Source organism: Vanessa cardui, chromosome 9 (genome assembly GCF_905220365.1).
Source record: "Vanessa cardui chromosome 9, ilVanCard2.1, whole genome shotgun sequence".
NCBI lineage: Eukaryota > Metazoa > Arthropoda > Insecta > Lepidoptera > Nymphalidae > Vanessa > Vanessa cardui.
Window position 1 is genome coordinate 5,923,203 of NC_061131.1, and position 25,609 is coordinate 5,948,811.

The 25,609-nt window shown below is 29.8% G+C and overlaps 1 protein-coding gene across 6 annotated transcripts in view; it reads right to left on the minus strand.

Moving 5' to 3' along the window:
* The window catches only part of LOC124532332 (poly(rC)-binding protein 3), a 203,276-nt gene that overhangs the window by 14,328 nt on the left and 163,339 nt on the right, over positions 1 to 25,609 (minus strand). For 2 of the 6 annotated variants that reach the window (XM_047107196.1, XM_047107195.1), the window contains exons 4-6: positions 10,249 to 10,281; positions 2,413 to 2,624; positions 121 to 177 (exon numbers count right to left, since the gene is read on the minus strand). In XM_047107196.1, the coding sequence (XP_046963152.1) occupies positions 121 to 177; positions 2,413 to 2,493 (138 nt within the window). In that variant the 5' untranslated portion in view covers positions 2,494 to 2,624; positions 10,249 to 10,281. Of the gene's footprint in view, positions 1 to 120; positions 178 to 2,412; positions 2,625 to 2,813; positions 2,964 to 3,012; positions 3,266 to 10,248; positions 10,282 to 25,609 lie in introns of those variants that run through there. The other 4 variants (XM_047107199.1, XM_047107194.1, XM_047107198.1 and 1 more) reach the window with 4 other exon arrangements.

The following is a 25,609-nucleotide window of genomic DNA, read 5'->3' on the forward strand; positions in this document are numbered from 1 at the left end:
TAAGTAGGTACAATTAAATCGCTCATTCAGTTAAAAAAAAAAAAAACAAATATTGATTTTAAAATCCTATCAGTTTGAAGTTAAAATTAGTTAAATATTGAAAGTATTTGTTTTTCTCACCTCTTCTCTGAATCTTTTAACAATTTCGCCTTTTTTTCCAATGATGCTGCCAACCTCCTGTATTAAAAAAAAAAATCAGTTATAAAATTTGATATAATATTCCGCTTAAACAACTATAAATTTAGATATTCAGTTATTAATGCAGTTAGCATTGGCAAGTATTGTGCAACAAGCTCACGCATAATTAATGCAACTGCACGAAGATTTATATCGTACAAAAGATTTCCTGTCTGGTATCCATTAATAGATGCAGCATAGCAATTCTTTACAGCAATAATAGTATCAGGGATGCACAATGACAGTTTTAGAGTGTCGGCGACGTAACTCCGGTTTGTTCCTGGCAGCAACGCTAGTTGACTTCTGTAGTATGTGAACAATGCACATGCGTCAGTCTAGCCTCTCAAGTAATACATCTTAAAAGACGCAAATAGATGTGGGATTGATGGCGAAAGTATTTATCAGTTCAAAGAACTTTACACTTAAACATTATGCAGTTTATTCAAGCTAAATTATTATACATTTCAATGCAAACATGCAAATATATATTGAGCTCACAAACAAGGTCAAGCTGTGCTTTGTTTGTGAGTCTTGTTGACATAATGAAGATACATATTTACAAGTGTGTGGAGTTGTAATGTAAAATAGGCAATAAGACTTGCTACTAAATATAAATTGTATGCATGCAATTTAAGTGAATCACAATTTAATTTAAAAAACTAAACAGACATGAAAGAGAAGAAATAAAAAGAAAGGGCTCTGAATGGTGAATATCACTTACATTATTTCAATTAGAAAAAGATACAAATCGACATGTTTGATGAACAGGGAGAGTGCCAATAGCTGGCAAGATGCCAGGTATACTTTATATTGGATTACAGCCAATTAAAACTGGATACTAGACATATCACATAGGTAGACGTACACATCAATACATTTCACGGCTGAGACACATTTAAGTATTTAATTAGAAACTATTCAGCTACGGTTTATGAGCACAATAAAAATATTTCCTTGAAGTGTTTTGTAGTTTTCTACTTTTAATTATATCCATTTATATGACAAATGCTTATTTATAAATTCACATTTTAAATTATTTCACAAAGGAAGCAATTTCCTTTGTCAACAACAAAGGAATTTTATTTCATGTCATATTGATTATTCATTACAATAAACAAGTATGAACTTGTCATTTTTTTATATTGAATTTTAAACAAAACAAAACATATTTCTTAAGATAAATTAAAAAGTGACAAAAAAAATGTAATTATCCTTTGTCTTTTATGCTACATTAAATTTAGTAATAAAACGAGCAACATGAACTTGAACCACTGAAATATTTGTGATTTTTTATTTAAAAAGATCAAATACTTAAAAAAAAATACTCAAATAATACATGAATTTTGATAGAAATCAAATTATTGGTAATGCTAATAGAATCAAACTATCATGTTATGCCATAATTATATGACTTACTTCCTTTGGTATAGGATTTTAATTAAATGCATTAGCATATTGATGATTATGTTTTATTGCAATATATGGATATAATTCAATTATTAATGGATACATATATTGCTTAAATGAATTTAAAACCATATCAGAATAATTGCTTCTGTTTTAATTAATATTAAGTAACTCGTTTAAGGTTCTTTTCATTGACTTCTGATCGTAAAATTGATATTAACACTTTCTAAACAATTATTGGAAAGTAAAAGCATGTAATCATATACTTTTACAGTTATGTAATAATGCAAATAACTTAATGATTAAGTAAGATAATTTCTTTAAATAGCTACAAAAAACTATTCTAAGCAAGCAAGGTAATATATAAAGAGGATATGGTGTTAGGCATCCATACAAGTGCCTGTTTTCTAACAGGATTTAAATATCAATGTCATGTAAGATTAACATACTTTAGAGTCATACAACTCATTTAAAAGACAATTATTGTATTTTTATATATATTTTTATTAATTATTAGTGTTAATTTATGAAATATCTTCTTAAACAACTGCTTATGTTTTCTTTCTTTATTATAAAGCACAAAGAAATGTTTAATGATTATTATGTGACTTCCATTGTGTGGTAAGCACACTATATTTTATTGGAAGGAAGTAAAACTACTATACATCACTTAGAGTGAATATAAGTTAAAAGTCTAATCTATAAATAACCTTACAAAGATAAGGGAATATAGAAGAAGGTAAAGTGCACACTTTCACAGAAAATGCAAATAGAATTTAAGTGAAAACACCCAGTATTTGTTATTATGTTTAGTGCAAACATTCTTACCTTCCCCTGCATAATCAATCTGATAGTGAGGGTAACTTTGGAGTCTTCTTCATGGAGAGTGGGGGCTTTCTCCAGATCCATGCTGGAGGAGGTGTCCGTTGTATCTCGCGGAATTTTGGCTGCGTACAGGGCTACGTGTGGGCAGGGGACACTCCACTCAATCTAATGGCTGGGACTCTGGGGCTCTTGGCACGCACTGCAGGCAGGGTAAGCTGGAAAACAGGCGCACATCTCATAAGGAATATCCAAAGGTTTCGAGCGCTAAAGGTTCGGGGCATAGGAATTACTCCTCGTTTTGAAGCGAAGCTAAATACCGAAGTATTTATTTACAGTGATTATCTGTGGCAAGCGCAACGGAATGAGGGCGGCTAATGAGGATCTAGACGCTATTATAAACTAACTTGTCCTAAGTCCGACCGGATTTTGCGGCTGTAATACGAGTCGGCTCGCTCTGGTCCGCGGGACCGTTACTTGAACTCGGATACTGGTTCGCAACTCGCAACATAACCTCAGCGTCGCGCCTCATGGCTAGCCGACCGGGTTATCGATCCCGCAAATTCTAAACAAATCTTGACGACACTGACTTCGCAGCTTTCTTACCTCGTAGTTTATTCCGAAGAACAAAGATAACATAACAAATCTTAACACTAATATTATCACGAAGATTTGTATAAAATCACACTTATCACAATTTTCTTAATCACATTACTAAATTATAAAAATAATAAAATTCGACGCAGATGACGCGTCTATGTGAAGCTTGTAGTTGTCATAGACAACGAGAATTGTTTTGCTTTTGCTTGACTTGAATGCTAGCTACTTTAGTATTGAATCTGTGGCGTATGGCGACGATATGACAGCAGCCAATGAGTTCATTTCCAATGACAAAGATTACGGTGGCGATTGCAGCGCTACTAAGGTATTCCATACATTGCCTTACGATAATGATATTATAAGTGAGCAATACAATTTTATCATCGTTATTTTATTTTATCTTGCTTATGTGAAATTTATAATATGTAAATTTATTTATAGTATTATGAAGGCTATGTTTTAATAATATATTTATTAAAGCAGAAAACAACACTAATATTTTTCAGTGCGATAATTAAATTGAACATACAAATGCCTAAAATAAATAAAGTTATAAAGTTTTCTCAAATTAAATTATTGTGATTTTACTACATTTTGCTTTAAATCGTTATTTAATATTAAAACCATTTAGCTTACATTGCAGAATGAGAAGAGGAGTTTGTACTTAATTGTAGTTAATCAGAGCAAGATTAAGATAAGAAGCAGCCTTATAGAGCCGTTTACGATACTCTCGTTGCTGACATGCGCGATGTTAATTTTTAGTTAGTGAGGTTTTTGTTCGTGATTTGCAGTAACAGAGTGCTATTTAAGTGATTTAATTTTTTAAGTGATATGAATAGTAATTTATTTATAAAAAAAAGTTTTATTAGATTATTATTCACAAGAAATATTATCTGAATTTTAATACATAATATTATATACTAACCTACCTATATTATATAATCTGCTAAGTTGTATGACCCTTTGGCTTTGTTAGAGTCTGATAAATGATTATAATTCAGAATAGGCTATTTGACAATGCGAAAAATAAATTGTGAATTATTGTAATCAGTGTATATTATGATTTTAAAAATGGTTATTTACTAAGAAAACTTAAAAATAATACTTAATTTATTCAAAAATCAATAAATAAAAATGCATATTTTCAAACGTTTGTCACGTGACACAAAACGCTCCTGATTGGCCGGGCTTATGATGAAGTCACTTTTTTGTAAACCTTGCTTTTCTACTATATGTACCACAGATTAAAATACATCAAAGTGACGTCACCGACCGCATTGCAGCGCCATATTGTCCAAGTAGCGTTTTCGCACGTTATTTAAATATGGAATTTTTAATATGATATTTTTCGGCAAATATGTACTAGAAATAAAAAAATCAACTTGTACTGGGTTCCTTAACATATACTAAATAATATAAAATGGATTTTAAAAACCAGTCAAATAGCCTATTGCTATGTAAACGCTCCTCGCTTGAAAACTGACATTTTTTATTTATGTATTTGACAAAGTCCCGCCCCATTTTCATTGAAAAATTAAAATTTGATGATTTATAAACCACCTTTTTTGTTTGATATTTGTTAATATATTTTCTATAGGTGTTTTAATGATTTGATTATTAACATAATACAGTTATGAGTGCCATTATTTGATGAATTGTACACAGTAAAATATCTCCGGTTGCGCTTAACAATACACCTTAAAAATAAAATGTGCCTAAAGGCAAGTAGACCCATTGGTGATGTTGGTCTATATATGAACTTAAGTGCCACAGTTTTGCGAGACCCATTCATCAAAATTCAATGTTAAAATTAATGTGCGTAAAAGTTTTTTCAGAGCCTTCTGTTGATGTGGGAGAGCGCCGACGATGCTGTCGCCTGACGTCGACATTGAGTAGCCCTAATATTGAACATTCATTATCTAATACTTATGTTATATGCCTGTTTAAAGTACAAAAACTTTAACTACCATTGCAATTATTCACTTATATATTACGGTATATTGTACAGAACGATAAGGAACATTGTAGATAGCTCCATATAATTTAATTTTTGTAATAACCAATTTTTAGAATTATTGAGTGTTTTCCTTTGTCTTCAACTAACTTGCAAAAATACAATGCAATATATATAAAAAAAAAACAAACTATCTTATACCGATACGTTCACGTAGCCTGTTCGATCCGTGCCGAAGACGTTTATTACATTAGTGTATTATTTGTATGACGAATACTGGTCTCTTAGTACCAATTAAAAAATATCTCGGAATAAAATTTTAGATATACGAAGCCGAGACGGATAAATCGTTTGTTAAAAATGAAAGTAACAATGAATCGAATAAATTGTAAGTATCTCAAAATACTAAAATGTGTTTGTGTCGGTTTTTGTAATGAAATACTTAAAGCAAGTATTCTATATTATTATTATTTTTTTATGGCATTGGTGGCAAACGAGCAGAAGGCTCACCTGATGGAAAGTGACTACCACCGCCCATGGACATCTGCAACACCAGGGGGCTTGCAGGTGCGTTGCCGGCATTTAAGAAAGGAGTACGCTCTTTTCTTGAAGGTTCCCATGTCGTATCGGTTCGGAAAAACCGCCGGCGAAAGCTGGTTCCACAAATTGGTATTATCCTAACAAACTGTTTATCTTTTTCTCAACCCAATGTATTTTAAGTAAGAAAGTGAATTTTTCAGTCCTAAGCTCACGACAACATAAAACAGCGTTCCCAAATCAAGTATCAGTATAATATTAGTCAGTGGAGTTATTGAAATGAAAATGAGTTTCATTACCTACCTATTAATTATTTTATATACTTACAATTTTGTATAAACCAATTTCTATTGACAGGATAAGCCTTGAATGTAAAATTTATTTTTGTTTTGTAAAGTTTAAGAAAGAGATGTACTAATAGTAAAACAACGGTCACAAATGTTAAGGAAACATTGGTATGTCATTTATTTATTTTCGAGAAGCCTGTCAGTTCGCATGGGTAGCAGGAGACTCATCCAAATTATTTAATTTATATGCTTTAACTTGAAGGAAGAATACCTCTGCAAAACTCGAATTGCGCACAGGACGATTTCATTTAATATACCTTGGAAATAAAATCTTTGCAAAGAGTCATCTTACTTTATGAGATTTTTAAATTACATTTTTTTAAAGTAAAAAGGCATACTTTATAATTAAAATTATTTAATAACCGTTTTTTTTTTAATAAAACGAGCAGTTGTAGTGGAATTATCAAAATATTTTTTTTAGAATTATTTTTGTTTTGTCTATTATGTAGACATATGTATGTAATGAATTTAATGTATTAGAATATAGTGATAGGTCCAATATTTTAACAGATTTTAAAGAACTGTATTTCTTAACATTACAACACGTCTTTTTTTTTTCGTTTATCGTAGCCAGTAAGATCCATTTAAGAAATACAACGGATGAAATCGGCGGGTAAACATCGCTTAAAATTAAGCATATTTCTGAGGAGTGTACGCTAATGGACAGCTTTAAGCTGTGTTTTTTTACATAAGATGAGAACAAATAATGGTCTATAAAGGCAGCTTATGTAATGTATAAAATTCGTTTTAATAAACAAAAAGAATACCTCGAAAATGTTTTCCGCATGTACCTATAATAAAATAGTATTCATACACTAAAATCTTAGTATTTTTATATAAATTTATTCACATTATGACAGTAACAATTCAAGATTTTTTTGAATTCGATTTTTATTGTTTTTATTAACAACAACTACGATGGTAATTATTAATGAATGTGTATTATGCCTATCTAGGCGCAAAATCTTTTTGATCTTAGTGGTAGACTCAATTCTCCTAATTTACTTGGATTCAAAGTATAACTGTTCAATAAAAAAGACTAAGAACAGGCGAATATATCTGCAAATATAAGTAAATATATATACAAATCATGAGACAAATCCACTCGTTTTATTTCCTTATTACACTCTTGTGGGTGGATTTGTTTTACAAATTATAATGGATCCATAGGCTTCGGCAGAGTTATCGAAGAAAACTCACTCAAAAAATAAATAAATAAAGCCGAATTAATAGCCTCCTTCTTTTTATATTGGGCTAAAATAAACATTTATTTATTATGATATCACCCTTTTCAAAACATATATCTTGCTATGAAATGAAAATATCATAACAAAATAAAGCTTTTCTTATTGTGTAATATTTTAAAAACGTTACATATGAAAACTGTTATATTTTATTACCGCTACCCTGAAATGTAAGCTTGCCATCACAATATAATTAAATGAACTGATGGTATTCTTAAGGAAATCACTGCAAATCAAAACAAGAGTTAGGTTGTGATGTCTCTGGAGGGTTTAGTTAACAAAGTCAGAATATGTAGATTGTTGGAGGACCCGTTTATTAACAATAACCACTTTAATTACTTGTGACTGACTCTATTAGATAACGGATTGTAATAAGAACAATATACCATATATAGGTATGTATTTACATACATATTTATAGAATTGATATTCCAAATGTCTTTTGAACTTAGAAATTCTCGTTTGAAATTTGAATATATAGGTACATAGATTTGAGAATATATAATTTTTAATTTTTCGATATATAATTACATTTATTTGTGAATACTTGTTTAAGTTTTGTTAAGGAACTAGTGTACGCATATCCGACCAAATGAAATATCAAGTAGTTATTAATGTTATTAAAGAGTAATGTTTCACTTTTAATTATACTGGTTCCATTGCATCGTAAAATTTACTCAATAAAATCATTATGAAGCTCTCAACAATAACTGTATAGGAATACTGAGCTTCTTGCGGAGTTTGTACCGTCGGTAGCTTTGCGTTTAATTAATTCGATAAAATGCAGATTCGAAATGTCTTGGAAGAGTACACTTGAATATTTTGCATTGATTTTATCATCGAAATGTTTGATATAATTAACGTATAAGCTTTAAATTTAATTTCAAGCATTTATTCATACTTAACGTATGTGTTTTCGGATTCTAAAATGTCATATCATTGTTGCAGTAAACCTAACGTATATACATATACTTTGAGTTTTAAATTTTTATATTTATTAGGAAGTAATAATTTGTAAGTAAAAATTTTGTTTTATTAATATTAGTGCGATATATGGTATACTATTAATATTGTCGAGTCGAGATGGCCCAGTGGTTAGAACGCGTGCATCTTAACCGATGATTGAGGGTTCGAACCCAGGCAAGCACCGCTGTTTCATGTGCTTAATTTGTCTTTATAAATCATCCTGAGGAAACCTGCATGTAACAAATTTCAAAGAAATTCTGCCACATGTGTATTCCACCAACCCGCATTGGAACAGCGTGGTGGAATATGTTCCAAACCTTCTCCTCAAAGGGAGAGGAGGCCTTTAGCCCAGCAGTGGGAATTTACAGGCTGTTGTTGTTGTTGTTGTATTAAATATTACGGTCAAAATTACACTGCTATTACTTACATATTCAGTTACCTATTAGGTAGTGTAATGTGCTATATGTTAAAATATAGGTAATATTCTCACTGAAATTGTATGGACTGCAGTGTTATTATGAACTATAATAATAACGGTTAATTGTTTCAAATAAAGTTCCTAAATATAAAATGAGACTTATGATGTTAAAAATAGTTATTTTATATTCAGGTATTGTTTAAAAATGTTATTTATCTTACCTGTATTCCAATAATACATAAGTAATATTTCATATTCTGATAATCCTCTTACAGGATTTATACGAAACAAGTGGAATTAGCTATTATTGGACAAAACTGAGTTAGGTCCTATCCACTTATACCGTTATGCCTATTGAATATCAGATACTTAAGTATGTATTTATAGGGATAATATTCGTAATCATTACGTAGCAATAATGCGACGGACAAAACCGAAAGAGTAACCCAAGTCCTAAATATCTAAAGAAATTTTTTAAACAATACATACAAGATTAGTGAACATCGTAGATAATTAATTCTAGGATTAAACTCGTCCTCAAAAATAATTTTGGTCACGTTGCGTATTCAGCGGTCCACTGTGTCCACATCGTGATGACATATGATAAATTTATACGGAATGAATTGCCGTCGCCGTGCCAGAACAGCCGGGCTTCGTCCATACAAAAGGTTATTATTGTTGGTGACTCTCAATTTAACATCGGAGCGAAACGGAATCAATTAGTTTGCGTACCCTTTTGAATTTTTCAGGTTTCATCAGGATAGACGGATTAGGAAGTCGAAAATATATGCCTTTATCGGAACTCGGTTATCATAATACAATATTTTCAAATTTGCTTGATGTTTTTGTAAATATACCTATTGTGATTGAGAAGTATAATGTTTGAATGTAATTAGTCAATTTCAATTTCATAAATAATATCTATCTCGCATTACATTGGATATATTCCTTAAGTAAGTAAAGACTTAAGCATACATTAAAGAAGAAATTGATTTTAATTTACGTATTCTTTCTTTTTTATTTTATTAAGGTATATACATAATATGTACAATGTACTAGTTAAAGACAGTTAAAACAGGAAGGTAGTTTGGAATATAATATTTCATTGATATTAGTGTAACAATTTAATACGACGTAAGTTATGTGGGATTTTGTTGAAAACATTGTAGTCATGTGATAGCGGTCAACTGGACAGACAACGTATTACTCATAGCGAAATTTCCATATTTCACGTGAAGCCTCTAATGCGACCTGTCGTAAGGGTTTAAATTATGAATTGTTATTTCAAATTATCATTTAAATATAAATTATTTCAGTAAATAATTATCATCACAAAAGCAATACATATTGAAATAAAACGTCGGTATGTTAAAAATAATTATTATAAGCGATTAAAAATCCGTTTAAACTAGTTTTATTTCAATGTGTAATAATCGCGAAAATTTAAGACAACATTAAGCATTACATATTTCTGCATTTTGACGTAAAGTCCTAACTAGATTTTTTTATGCATAAATTCCTTTATTGTAGTTAGTAGTAGTAATAGCTTTCTATAATAATATATTAACACCATTAAAAACTACATACATCTATCATATGTTACTACTCAAATATACTGATATTAGAATAACTATATTACAAGTGAATCTGAATTTCTAAATGCAACCTAATATTTCATTCTTTATTGTATATGTGATTGGTTTTAACATTTTTAAAATTTTATATAATATTTGTATTTATTTAAATAAATAATAATATAATGAAATTGATACTTACATTTAAATCCCGGTCGATTGATCCCCGTCAAAACTAAAACAATAAAAAATAGTTGTTAGAAATACATTCAATTATTTTAATATATAAATTATCAAAATGTAGTAATTTAAAAAATCAGTTTTATTGAAAATATGTTATTTTATTTTAGAGGGCTTAGTAAATAATAGTTGATATAGCACAAAATCCCTAGATTTCTTTAAATATATATATAATATATTCCGATTTCTTTAAACTTTAGTTTAATAAAATTTTAATAAGCAAAGTATTTGAATTAAGGAAACTTATTTATATGTATATAAAAACTTTTTTGACGCACATACAAATAAATAATCTCTGAAAAATAAAAAATAAAACTATATTTCTTTGTGTTGTTGTGTTCTTGAGTGATATTTCGGAACGCATATACGAGGCACGTATAATATTACATTTAAATGGGCAAAGACGTTATATCATAAGTCCCATTCTTAAAATGATATTGATATATAAAAATCAGGGACTTAAATTGAATTTTTATCTGAACTGTAGAAGAATGAGATGGTAATCTATAATTAAGGAAGCATTAATACAATAGGCGTCATCTTTCTTCAGAACTCTAAGTAATTTAACTTAATAATCCACTAGCATAGCTCACTTCTCAATTTAAATAAACGGATTTTATTCTTTTATCTTTCATTGTGCCGTTTTAAGCGGATCTATAAGAATATGAAAATGACATAATTATGTAATAAATATATTTTATTATAATTACGTGTTACTTTCATTAATAAATCAAATGTAACCATTGACGAAAATTATACGTTGACTTTTTGCTATTAATACTTCATTTATATTAATCTTTGTAAATCTTCAAAATTTTATTGGTGACTATAATGAAAGTTCCCTTTACTTAGGTAAACATATAATATATAGCCTGCCAACGGTGCTTTCTCCACTTAGGCAATCTTTATAATAAACATACCTATATGGTAATGTATAAAAAACAAAAGTACATATAATATACTAATTAAGTTAAACAAAGGTATACGCGTTAAAATTTTAAAAATGTATAAATAAAAATAATTACGCATGCATCAAGTTACGTGGATATGTTTAATTAGTTAAACATATTTTGAATGCTCTATAGCTTTTGGATTTATATTATATTTCTCATGTAGGTTAATGTTCGAATGACAAATTAACACTATTAATTTAAAAAAAAAAAACCGCCAATCATAAAAGGTGTCCATAATTTTTGTTTAGTATATATAATATTCCGTAATAGCCAAGTATAATTAATACTTGGCTTGATGCGATTATTGTATACCGGAACTTGGACGCCATTATACTTCGCTTACTTAATTACACACTAGATAATATGTTCTATAGGACAGCATTCTATTGTTTCACCGCAGGAATCCATGTGAGCAGCTAGAGTTGCATAGAGCTATCGCATTCCCGACCGTGTTTACAGCGGAACCTATCTCAGATATTCCAAATAACATGATTGCTTGTACTAAATCTATCTATCAAACTAACTCGATAATCTACATGCGTAATTGTTTATTTATATACCTACAAGTGTCTCATGTTAGTTACGTGAATCGATCTTAAATTGAAATTCTGGCGTTGATGAAGTAAGTTCTTATACAAGTAATTAGATTGATATCTCGTATTCAGATCTTGTTCGATTTTTAAACTTTACAATTTTGAATTTGGATTGAATCTATAAAAAAGGTTTTTATTTAAATCTACATTGGAAGATAACAACATAGGTTAAGATACGAATCTATTGTTTATGATATTTTGAATTTCGATTGTTTATTACTTACATTTAGTACAAGTTTTCAAATCTGTAAAAGAGAATTTATTTTTAAATCACAAGCATTATCGGTAAATTGTTTCCCATGGTTAACGTTTACATTATTAGTAACAATGTGTGTACTGTTTAAACAAATGAGTCGTTGCCTATTAATTATTTCTGGAACAGTCCTCGCCAACACAATATATGCTAGAACCTATATGCAGTCAATTCCTAAGCGGAAACCAATCAAGCGCTTGAATCGCTCGAGGATGTTTAAGTGGGTATATTATTCATTGGTTTCTCGGCCAAATCGCAAACCCTGCTATGTCAAGGAAAGGTTCGACGGTATGCGATTTGTTTGTTTTTGTTTCGTTTGCTACGAGCGTTATTTCATTTTGTTGTATTTCGAATTTCGAATTTCGAATTTCGAATTTCGAATTTCGAATTTCGAATTTCAAATTTCGAATTGATCTACAACGAATTTTGTACTATAAAATAATGTTCACTTTTACCTAAAAATATTTTAAAAATATACATTATTAATTACGTAACTGTTCAATTAAATATATTATTAACAAGGACTTTATACGGAGTGTACAAACAAATTAAGGAAATGTTTTTAAAACACTAGCACTTTATGCTCATTTATTTATAAATGGAGCTAGGTTAGCTACAAGCTAGCTAAGGTTATAAGTCTTGTCTGATTGTAAAAAGAGCCGTTTTATGGAACTCCTTCGTATTGAGGAGTCAAAAAGCATGAAACAGTATTGGAAAGTGTGATCGCTTTTTTTCTAGAGAGTGTCAGCAACTACAAAGCTATAGACATCAAATATATATATAAATAAAACATCGTTTCAATATTTTTTATTAAAAATACCACTATAAAATATGACAACAATATGACAACTGATATATGACAACAATAAGGTAAGTTTATACCTAAATATTAATATTTAACTTAACTTTTAACGACAATTGCCGTTTTTCTAACAGCTTTACTATTATGTAAAAATAATTCAAAGAATGTACTTTTTGGTTATTTTAGAAAATATTTTTCCAGGCGAGAAAAAGAAAACGTATTAATTTTTACACGTTACATCTGGAAGGCAATTGTTTCGCGCAACATGTGATTGCAAAATAAAAATACGTTGTAAAATGTGTTACAGGTTAGCTGAGTCGACGCCTACAGTCGTTTTTTCATTAGGTATTTCTAAACTATAGTTTTCAATTCTTTAAGACCATAGTCCTTTGTCACACCAAGCACTTTGTATGTTAAATAACAATATGTCACTATGTGGTTTAACAGTTTTCTTTAAATTTAAAACCATTATTTGCACATTGTTGTTTATTGCTTTCATAAGTGTTTCAGTCTAATTATTTCCTAAGACGCTTAAAAGTCAACATTGTAATTTATTTAGAGGGAAACTAAAATTACATTTACAAAATAAAATGTTTAGTTCTCACAATTAAATTTCCGTAATTTACATATTCGTTGAACACTGCTCATGAAATATTTTAAATAATTTCATAAACAATTCTTAAAATCGTATTGTAAATCAACGTTAAATTAATACGCAAATAATATTTACGTGAAAATATGACAGAAATTTAATGACAACCGAGTCTGGTTCGAAGTTAACAATATGTTTATAATATTTCGCTTCACTATATTGCAACTTTTAATTGCTTCGGCTGACTTGTCATGACATTCCCTGCTTACGTCTCATGCCCTCTAAAGAACTTACAGTCGCTAAAAAGGATGCGGCAAAAGTTTATTTAGAAGTACAGGTTTTTTAGTAAAATTCGAACGATAAAATTTAAAGTTTCGTTATATTAATTAATTCTTATTATTAAGAATTTCAATTCGATATTTAACGATTAAAACTGAAAAGATCATCATTAAATAGCATAAAAACAAAGTTGCTCACTGTTGACTGCCCATATCTATGTCTTTAAAAGTATGAATCGGATTTTGATGCCGTTTTTTTTAATAGATAGAGTGATTCGAGCGGAAGGTTTTTGTATATAATACATTGATATATTATCAATGTATAGAGGTAAAGAAACATTAATAATTTCAGAAGTATCTAATGTGATGTCGTAAATTATCAAATTCTGTCTTAAATTTAGTATCAGCATTGCATCCGAGCTGGGGCGGGTCGGTTGTAAATTAATAAGTAATATATATCTGTATCATTATGGATGTGTTAAATGTTTTATCATTGAGTGTAAAATAAACAAATTAAAAAAGAGTAAATAATTATAAAAGTAAGCAAAAGTATCCACGAATGTAACTGTTTTGATGCTGTAAGATATTTTAATTGGAGCCAATATTGATACTGTTGAGATCTGGAATGTTCAGCGCTTAATTGAGAACGTAGAGGCTTATTATAACGACTTTCGAATATTCATTTAATGTCTATCTTTTCAGCTCCAAGTACAGTTGTAATTATTTTAGATTTTCTTTGTTTCAGTTATAAATAAGCATACATTAAGATTTTGCTTGGAAGTCCAAAGTACTCCTAATTATTTCATTTAAATCAACATAAGGTTTATAATTTTAACAATTATGCCTTTTAACGCGCAATTGTCTAAAATTATATAACTTTATTTCAGTTTGTACAATTTTGCCGAAATGGTTCAGTGAATATAACACATTTATCTTAATCGGAAGTCGCGAGTTCAAATTCGTTTTTGTTTGCATCCGTTGTGTGTATAATTTAATTCATATTGTGCTTAGCGTTGAGAGAAAACATCGTCAGGAAACTCGCTTTTCGAATCAAATTCGGTCACTTGTATAATATATTAAGTCAACAAACTCGTACAGGAACAGTAGTAAGTTTAAATGCTTTCAACAGCAGATCTATCTTTGCCCAGCTGTGGGCACGGACTCGTATTTAAGTCTACATTATCTTTATATTAAGGGTACGTGGAGAATAATTTATATAAAAACAGTTTTAATATAACTTGCGAGGTTGTGTAATAATAAAATAAACTATGAAAATTTAATATAATACAAATTTCCTTGAATTCTTTGAACCTTGAAAACGTAATGAGCTTAGAAGTATTTTCATTAAAATTTTTGATATCATACAAATATACTGCTGATATATTTTTTAAATTAAGATCCATTGTGTAATGTTGAAGTCGCAACAATTATCTTGTGTAAAATAAACTCATATATAAATAGGAGTTATAAAATTGTTCAAGCTAAGCTTACGAGAAGTAATATTTATCGCACGCTAGCAATATATTTATGAGTATGATATAATCATAAGACTTGCATAACGAATAATTACCCTAATATTACTTTGCATGTATACAAGAGAACTAGAGTGTAGATTCTCAAAGATCAGCCCTGACTCGGGTCAGTAATAAGAAATAGAAATTATCAGTCATGAGAAGTGAGCTGAAGTTTGGAAGTTGGCGCTATTAATACGCCGTGGTTGATTCTGTAGCTCAACTCTCAACGGTCGTGTTGGAGTACCGTGCTATCGGATTATGAGAGGGGTAATAGAGAGTACACCTATATTCGCGCAAACACTTGAGCCCTATTATATATCCGCCCAGTTGGCTATTCTCAGTTGACAATGGCCGCTGTGAACCAAATCGTACAGGAAGGCAATCTTGACAAGAGAACAGTGTAGTTAGTTATACTAACTATATCAGTTCATATTATGTACGTTTATACATCGTTATATTATATAGATTGTTTGAAAATAATCTTCAAGGTGCAGTTCTTTTAATCCGCTTGCTTTTACTAGTTTTCGGGCTTCAGCTGCGTTTAAACTCGTTTGATGAATACCATCTATAAAAAAATATTTGTCTTCTACGTCACCCAACATTTCTGCTACCCCGCATTAAAGCTACCTGTAGCTTTATAAGCAGAATTAGACTTAAATGAAAGTAAATTGCAGTATGAAATTTGTATTGCAGTGTTTTAAGTATTTTATTTATTTCATTTTATAAGATTACAACAACATTTTTCATTACTTTTATCATCGTTACTTAAAATTACTACGTTGTATTAACTTCCAGTAAAACCCAAATGTTAACGGTGACATTTTGTTTCACAAGAAATATCAATATGTATTTCATAGAATATCTTTTTCGGCATTATATTTCATTCCGGCAATTGTAATTTACTTTAACAGTTACAAAATCTTTCGTCTATATACATTGGGGTTGGTCTATTAAAGTAATTTACACGTCAATTGTAATTTTAGTGGGGTGCTCCTGTTGTGCTACGAAATAGGGTGTGACTAGCCAATGACATATAGAAGAAAATAGTACATCCATGAGGTGCAATATTTACCTTCAGTATATGACCTCGTTGAAATGCGTCTTTCACTCGTTTTAAAAATTTATTAAAAAATATGAATTTAATAAGTTTAAGTGTGTGGCGTATGTACCGATGTACATATACATGCTTTATAATTTTTCCCTTTTTCCATTTAAATTTAATTACCAGTTATATTACTATTACTTATTTGATTATTCATATATATACGAGTACATATATTTATTGATATTAATTGCTGTTCACAGTTGTATGCTTCATACCGAATTTCGTCAATTTAAAAAATGTTGGTCGTGTTCTAGCGACAGACATACATACAGAGTTATTTTCACATTTATAATATAAGAATAAGATATAGATATAAAGCTAAGCCATTATGACAATGGTAATTGGTGGAATGTTCAAATGGACTGAAGTTCCCTCACGTTGCAGAGGCACCAACCTTGGGAACTAGGAAGTTACGTCTCTTGTGCCTTTAATTACACTGGCTAACTAACCCTACAAACCGAAACATAAAAATACAAAGTAATAACAGTTTAGTGGTACAATAAGTAGTAATGGCCAGAGAAAGAATGAGGAATGAGTAGCTGGTACCCCGGATTGTACGTAAAGCTCTGCAACCTTTTTTTTATTCCTTCATACGTATACATGTTGTATTAAGACAGAGAGAGAAAGAGATAATACATATGAATCTAAAGATTCAACTATAATTTTGTCGGATATTAGAAAGATCCAGAATTTTCTAGAAATTCAACATATTTCCCCTGTGTCGTCTTAACATTGCACTGCAAGTAATCCGATTTTATAATAACGATAAGTTGGTCAAATGATATTAAGGTAAAGACACAACCAGGATTCATTTCTGATTCCAAAGTATTTTATATATAATACAATGCATGTTAGGTTGAATTAAATACTTTTTTCCCTTGTATTTAAGGTATTTGCGTTTTTAGACATGTTATGTTTTATGGTTATTATTAGTTAAAATATAACTTTGTCAACATATACCTAAATTGTTGTATGACAAGAATTAAAATATTGCAATTAAATAGCTTGAGAAAAAATAAATTAAAAATATTTATATTGTAAACGTCATATATGAAAATAAAACCATTTTGAAAGGCTAGTTGAATTTTATTACTTTTCTTCTATTTTGAGAATAAAGTCAAAAGATTAAGCATTAAATACATAAATTGTAAAGAAAATATGAATTACTAATTAATGTTTGTTAAAAGAAAAAATATACAATAGTTAATATTATTGAAAACTAATCGAAATTAAAAATAGATAGACAGACAAACAAAAATTATAAAACATGTTATATTGGTACATATACCGTGTACTCATATGCATTTAGTAAAAATCGGTAATTTTAATAATATTAACGTACACTCCAGTTTTATTATATGTGTAGATACAATCGTCTTAAATTACTATTTATAATAATAGATATATAAATTACACTATTGGGATGGTTAAAGAATTACATTTGTAATTTTTTTCATTCTCAAAACTACGAATTAACTTCTAAGGCAGTATGCGAATTATGTATGAAGTCTGAAACTTTGCCAAATTTTTTCGTAATAATGTACAACCCGCAACGAACGTAAAAGAAATTGAAAGAATTTAATTTTTCTCTTAAGAAAAAAAAACGTAAAACTTTTATGGTATGCCTTTGGGGAAGTTTGATTTTATTTACAAACATTTGTCTTTTTTATGATTTGTCTTATAATTGTATAATTATGGTACTATAAATGTTCTTTTAGATTGTATTCTCTTATATTTAAAAATATCGCGTAATTAAAAACCTTATGAAATTTATAATAATTCTTACTTTAGTGTTTTAATAAACTCATAATTACTTTTAAGAAGTAATTGTACATATTCTGGCTTTGACGTCGAGTAATTTCAAATGCGTGAAGCTAAAATTAGTGTGGGATAGCTTTAATTCCATCCGCAGTAATGGTACGGAAAAGAAATGAGCCGACATCCCTGCCAAAATGAAATGAGACTGATTTACAACGTACGTAAAACCTGAGACTGGATCTTATTAACATTACTTTTTATAATACCAAGAACAGTAACTTGCAACAATGTAGGCAAAAATTTAATTAAAAGATGTGTTAACTAGCATTATTAAACTCGCTAAGGGAAGAAATTAATTTGTGTAAATATAAGGTTTCATTACCCGAATTTTTAACGTTGATCATTAATATTGTAATTTAGTTTAAAAAGCGATACTCTTGTCATCGATTCGACTAACAGCGTCGTATCATTATTTTGTTCGTTACTACCCTCATTTTTGATATGTATTAATTAAGAAAGCAGGGCATTTTAATAATCACAAATTAAATACGAATATGATTCGAAATTTAAATGACTCGTATTTAAATGACAAAATAAACTATTCATCAACGACGGAGAGACGTTAACTGAACTATTAGTTTTCAACAGAGTTCATTTTGTACTCAATCACGATACAACGGTTGAATAGTTGTTAATGAAACTTTGAATAGCAAGTTTACTGGCAATCGATTGGTTAACGCTCCATTTTAGTATTTTAATATGATCTGCTTGAACAAATTAGACATATTTCGTATTATGTAATTTAGTAGTGAAGTCTACTAATGTTCATATAAGTAGGTTGATACTCGATTATTAGGTTATCACATGACATTGATTAAAGAGCTCACGTAATTAATATAAATATTTATAATTAAATTAATACTTTATCTGAAAGTAATAACTTATAAAACAGTCCCAAAGGTCAGTTTATTCAAATTATGATAGTGACAGACCTTCGAAATTTAAGCATAAAATTAAGGCAAGTGCACAAAAATAATTGTTGGAATATAAAATATAATACATTTGTTATAAAATGAACATATGATTGTGACAAAGGCTTATAATATCTGGGCCGTGTAATTTGGAGTAAGAGCCCGCGGCGCTATGCTATTCTCTATACGATTCTATAACAGTGTTTCTTTTACTTTAATTGAATTTTTAATAATATACATTGTTTTGCTTTGTTGAGATTTTTTAGAAATAATTACGCGGAAATCACAATGTAGTATATATGATAGGCAATCGTTCATAATACGATAATATCAATGTTTATTGATTTTAATTATCAATAAAATAAATTGTAGCAGAAAATAAATTACGTCAATGTAGACAAGACATATATACAGTACAATTTTTGAGGGTAAAATTTAAACAATATTACACCAAAGAACAAACGATTATTAAAGTATGATTTATTTGATTGCATTCATTTATTTACAATACTTTTTACAAACTCAAATAATAATATTGGTAATAAAAAAAACAAATTCAATTTTAACAGATTTGGTTTGACATAATTTATAGGAAAGAGCACATTCTTATTGGCATATTTACTTCTCTTAAGAACAGAAGTGAAAGTTAATATTTAAAAAGAATAGACCAATAACTATCTTACTTTATAATAAAAAATAAAATCAACAATAATATCAATTGCATTTTAATGAAAAAAATAAATAAAGACCAAGTAAAAAGGCAAATTTTCTTTGACTTGAAAATAGTATGGCAACACCTAAACTTCGCGCCAAGTGTAACCCCAAGTGTCAGTGACAGGCGTTTTTTTTTAATTTATTACATACCATACAAGGTATTGATGCATTAGGCGTAGCAAGGTAGCATTATACGGAAAAGAGGCAAAAAACTGGTAAACCTGCTTTAGCTTATAATATATTATTCTGAAAAATATATAGACTGTATAGAAATACGATTTTTGTTCCAAAGGAAGAATAATACTTGTGATAAATAAGCAGTATATAATTAATCTAACTTATTAGTAGTCTGTAAACGTAGTCTCAAATATAATTAAACCGAATTTAGTATTGTCCGAATGAAAGAAGATAAAACTTGTAAAATTGAGATCGATTGTTTACGACATTGAGAAGTTCTATTAGAATACCTTTGGGTACGAGGGCTTTGAATTTTTTACATTTTACGCAACAACGATTTAAGAGGTCGAGTGATTTAAGACTTTAGAAAGACGACTTTTTATCTGGAGTTATTATATAACAATTTATAACAATATAGTCCTTATTTTCACTTAGATAATTAATGTTTCAAATTAATTATTTTCGTAATCTGTACATGTTTTCGTTCAGCAGCGATCTGTTGCCCTTCGACTCTTTGTATCTGCACTTGAAGTCTTGAACCTTTTCGTGAAAGCCTGCTAAAAATTTCTTTGTCCGATTGCCAACGTAATATTTCGCCGGGCCTTCAGACGGTCTTTGTTAATAAGAAATTCAGTCTCGAAATAATTTCAAGATTGATATTTACTTGTTTAGATTAGAACATACTATATTATTAATATTAAGAATTCTCCCCTCTTCCATGTTCTATACGAAGCTATACAAAAACGAAACTAAATATAATTTAAAACAGTGTAACTGACCGCTTTACCACTATTTGCATTTCATATAGATATTATTTCTACCTCAGTGGTCCAGTGGTTAGCTTATATGGCTTGAAGCCATTCCGGGTCAGGCAAATGAAAATTTATATAGTTTTACCTAGGTCATGTCAGATGTTTGATTGTAATGTATGCGGTCTTGTAAATCGGCTACCTATTTGTAATTGGTTACAATTGCCTGTACGCAATGACGCAGTAAGAATTTTGAACCATTCTATATATCTCTAACTAATTTTTAACAATTTAGTTTTCAAGGTTCGTCGCGGAAGGTCCGACCCTTGTGTATGTAGTTACACTCACTAACCTTTCGAACCGGAACACAACAATTCGAATTATTGCTTGGCGGTAAAATATAGGATGAGTGGTATAGAATTGGTGCCATACCATTTGTAACTTATTAATTAAGAATTTTCCTGCTGAGGTTACTAGTCCTTCAGATGGTATACGAGTACACAGGCCGAAATTCGTCAGTAGAACTTCACAGATGTTTTTTGTGATCAGTCGTGGTGACCAGGAGCAGGGTTAATAATTATATTAAATGTAAATCGTTTTACTGTTTTGATTAGTCTTGCACTTCTTGAAAGAAAAACCTACATTTTAATAATTAATAATCGTACTCAAGGAGTTTCAGAACATATCTTACAAGCTCTTGTTGTAAATCAACATGCCGAATTTAATTAAAATCTTTTCGGTATCAGTGGTTGCATGAGATTCTTTTAATTTAATTATGTAATTAATATTTCTCTATTCATCGCGAATTGTTTGAAATGAAGAATAAATAAATGTATTTGCGACGCATATGGATTCGTGTACTTATACATTCAGTTACGTATACTATATTTTTTAACAAAATTTATCTGTATATATGAACTAGAGCCGAGATGGTCCAGTGGTTAGAACGCGTATATCTTAACAGATCGTTGGGTGAACCCAGGCAAGCACCACTGAATTTTCATGTGCTTAATTTGTTTTTATAATTCATCTCGTGCTCGGCGTTGAAGGAAAACATTATGTGGAAATATGCATGTTTTTCAACGAAATTCTATAACATGTGAGTCCACCAACCCACATAGGAGTAGCGTGGTGGAATATGCACCTAACCTTCTCCTTAAAACTCAGAAGATGCCAGCCGAGTCGTGGGAAATTTTCAGACTGTTACTCTCAATATATGGGTGGGTATATACATATTATTTACCGTCATATTTAATCACGATCATAACGAGTTTTACTCTTAATTAATCTTATAGAACATTATGTATAGGAACGCTGTTATTGTTCATTAGTTATTTAACTATTTATTTGTTCGAAACATTTTTCACTTAGAAAGGTAGGTGTAGTGAAAACATCGCGCGTTTTTAATAAAAATGAACAAAAGGCGAGACGAAAGAGTTAGTTGTTCGAAAGCTAAAATGTTTATGGATTTTTTATCGCTACTATCGAACGCTGTGAAAGGATGTAGCTATAGCTTTTTACTTCAAATTTCATCCAGTGCATTTTGAAAATGTTTAAAATTTTCGAATATTTTCAAAAATATTTCACCTTTAATAATTGAAATATTCCATTTTTTTAAATTTCATTTTTATTTCTGGATTCAATAAATTATTAGTAGCGGTCCCTGATAAAGAATGGCGAAGTCCAGTAAAGTGTTGCTACGAAGTGACTAATATAATTTGAGAAAAGTCATGGAATCTAAAATTGGTCTATGCGACATAATACCTACCTACTATTGAACAAAATATTGTATTAACAAAGTTGTAAATTGGGAAATCTACTTAAACTTACTATCATTTATATATGTATTACACTATTAATTTAAACTAACAAAAAAATGTACAGTAAGACATATTGAAATAGTATTGTAAATCGATAGTTGATGTTTCTTAAGCCGTATCTTATAAATTAAAAAAAATTGAACACATTAGCGGTATATAGTATTTCTGATACGTTTTAAATGTAGCAAATAGTATTTAGTTAAATTAGTGATGCCAATAATTAAAATCAGATATGTATTTTAAATAATACATAATCTTAGTATATAAGTTGAGTTAGATAAAATTCTGCTACTTTTATACTGCCAAATGAGGAAGTGCGGTGGAATAAACTTTAAACCTTATCATAGTTTAGTGTAAGCCTTTGCCCAGCATTGGGAAATTTGTCGAGTGTTACTTTCTTATTTTATAAATAAAATGTTATTATTTAAACCGAGTCAAATCGTATTCAAAAAGCAGGAATAGCGTTCCTTACGTTCATAAACACTTTAATAGGTGTTTCCTCCTCTTGACCTAATCACTGAATGCAAAGATTATAATATTAGACTACTATATATAGTACCTATAATAATATGTCACCATATAATTTTAAATACCATTAGATTATAATCTATCTCAAGAGATTGTTACCTGTTCGACAGATTGTGAACCGTAACATATTGCTCATAATTTAACGCATTATTATTCGGTAGTTCTACTACTTCTACTACGTAGACTCTCATCTAATCTAATTGAAATATGATGAAACATTTAAATTATGCATGTTTTATTATAACTTTCATAATAATCTTTTTATATTTTACAATTGGACGATGTATATTATATTACCTTACTCATGGCCCTATTATACGGACCTATATATTGAATTTCAATCAGAACAAAAGTTATCAACTCTGAGTTGAGACCTTAGAGTTTACTTTAAACAATTCTTATACATATCACAAATTTTAAATTGGCTTATTCAATAATAATCGGAGTCAATTATAATTAAAGATTTTTTTTTATCATAAGAAAGTCTTATGTAAAAATACTGAGGTCCTTACATTGCGTTGCTATAAATGTATACTCTTTAAATATTCAAAAGTATTGTGACAACAAAGTATGAAGACATCGCAAAGCAATAGTGTCGGAAATCCGAAGAGGGTCGAAAAGGGTTCGGACGCTAGACACATGTCTTTACAGTAAAATAAAATTACTAAATGTGAAAGTTTATTGTAGTGTTTCTGATACTGGCTTAGGCTGTTGATCCTTTATACAATATTGATATAACACGAATGTTGCTTGGTAGTAAATCGGCTTTACTGAGTGTAATTCTATATCCCGAAGTGTATATAAGTCTTTGATGCAAGATCTATGTTGTGAAGGATTAAAGAGTCAGTTGTATTAATACATAAGCACATATACGGACTACCTTACTGTTTAGAATATCAATTGATAAAATTTCAAAGAATTCAATCTAGGTAAGTTAGAGTCCTGAATGACGAATTTACCATACAAATTCTTTGTAGATTTCTTTCATGCATTCATAAGGCCGATCAATGAGCATGTCGAATCATAAATTAAAACAGGGCTGTGAATTTGGGTTTATTTTTATTCTGAGTCTTTATTTGTATATATTTTTTACGTTATTTAAATGCAGGTCAGCATATGTTTGACTTGAGAGTCACCATTGCCTCTGTTTACTTATGTAAGATGACATACAACAACAACAACAACCGCCTGTAAATTCCCACTGCTGGGCTAAAGGCCTCCTCCCCCTTTAGAGGAGAAGGTCTAGAACATATGCCACCACGCTGTTCTATTGCGGGCTGGTAGAATACATATGTGGCAGAATTTCTATGAAATTTGTCACATGCAGGTTTTCTCACGATGTTTTCCTTCACCGCCGAGTACGAGATGAATTATAAAGACGAATTAAGCACATGATTCAGCGGTGCTTGCCTAGGTTTGAACCCGCACTCATCGGTTAAGATTCACGCGTTCTAACCATTGGGCCATCTCGACTCTCGACTAAGATGACATAGCTTTTGTTTTATATACACTATGAATAACACTCATATCAAATCAAAACTGTGTTCTGCACTGTGTGTGAGACTTATGAGTGGTTACGTCTGTATGCATGGGTGGTACCCACACATGCCTACGTAAGCCATAATACTGATGCACAATAAAAGCATAATATATTATTTAAAATCGATATGTATTTAACATTGTTGATTTATATAATACTATACAAGCGTGTAAAATATATATATCATCTTCGCTTTGTTTCCCTCTTCTTGATTTGATTGTTGTGTTATTTAGGATTCAAAGGTTACTGATAAAACGCTAATAAGTTTGTAGAGAAAATATATAAAGACCTAAGTATTGTTAGGCAATATCGAGCATTTGCCAGTTTAATACAAAAATCAATGGAAGGAGGAATGATTTTCGTCCAACTGCCAAGCTGAACAAGTTCGTTGGCATCATTCCCAAAACCGGTGAATAAAATTGCTATCAAAGCGCTGGTAAATTCAATATATAGACAATAAATGCTAATTCAATCCGAACTTTTGGAAGAAATCTAAAAACTCACACCGCAAAGTGAAAAGCCATAGGAAAATATGCATGAAAATCTTACTCGGGCTCTTTTTATTGTAGCTTGAGAACTAAAACTTGTTTTAATGCACTCAGTAAGCCACGTAAATGCATGGCTCACTCCTACCACCTTCTACTTTTGTTATTTTCTCCAAGGTATATACATTTGACGTAAAGAGCTGCTTTTAGTTGTTACATTTCTTAAGAATTTTAGACGGGAGTAGTTATGAGCTCTATTGGCTATTGTTTGTAATATAAATATATTTTTATCTTTGATTATTCAGTATAAAAAAGCAAAGACTTTAATTTTAATACTGGCAATACATTTTTTAATATTAAAAAAAAAGAAAAATACGAAATGTTTTTCGTAAAAATATGAAAAAACATTTTGTCGTTTTAAAACAAAAACACCTTCAGATTTGCATAATAAATCAATTATAAAGCTCGCCACATTAATGATGCAAATTGGT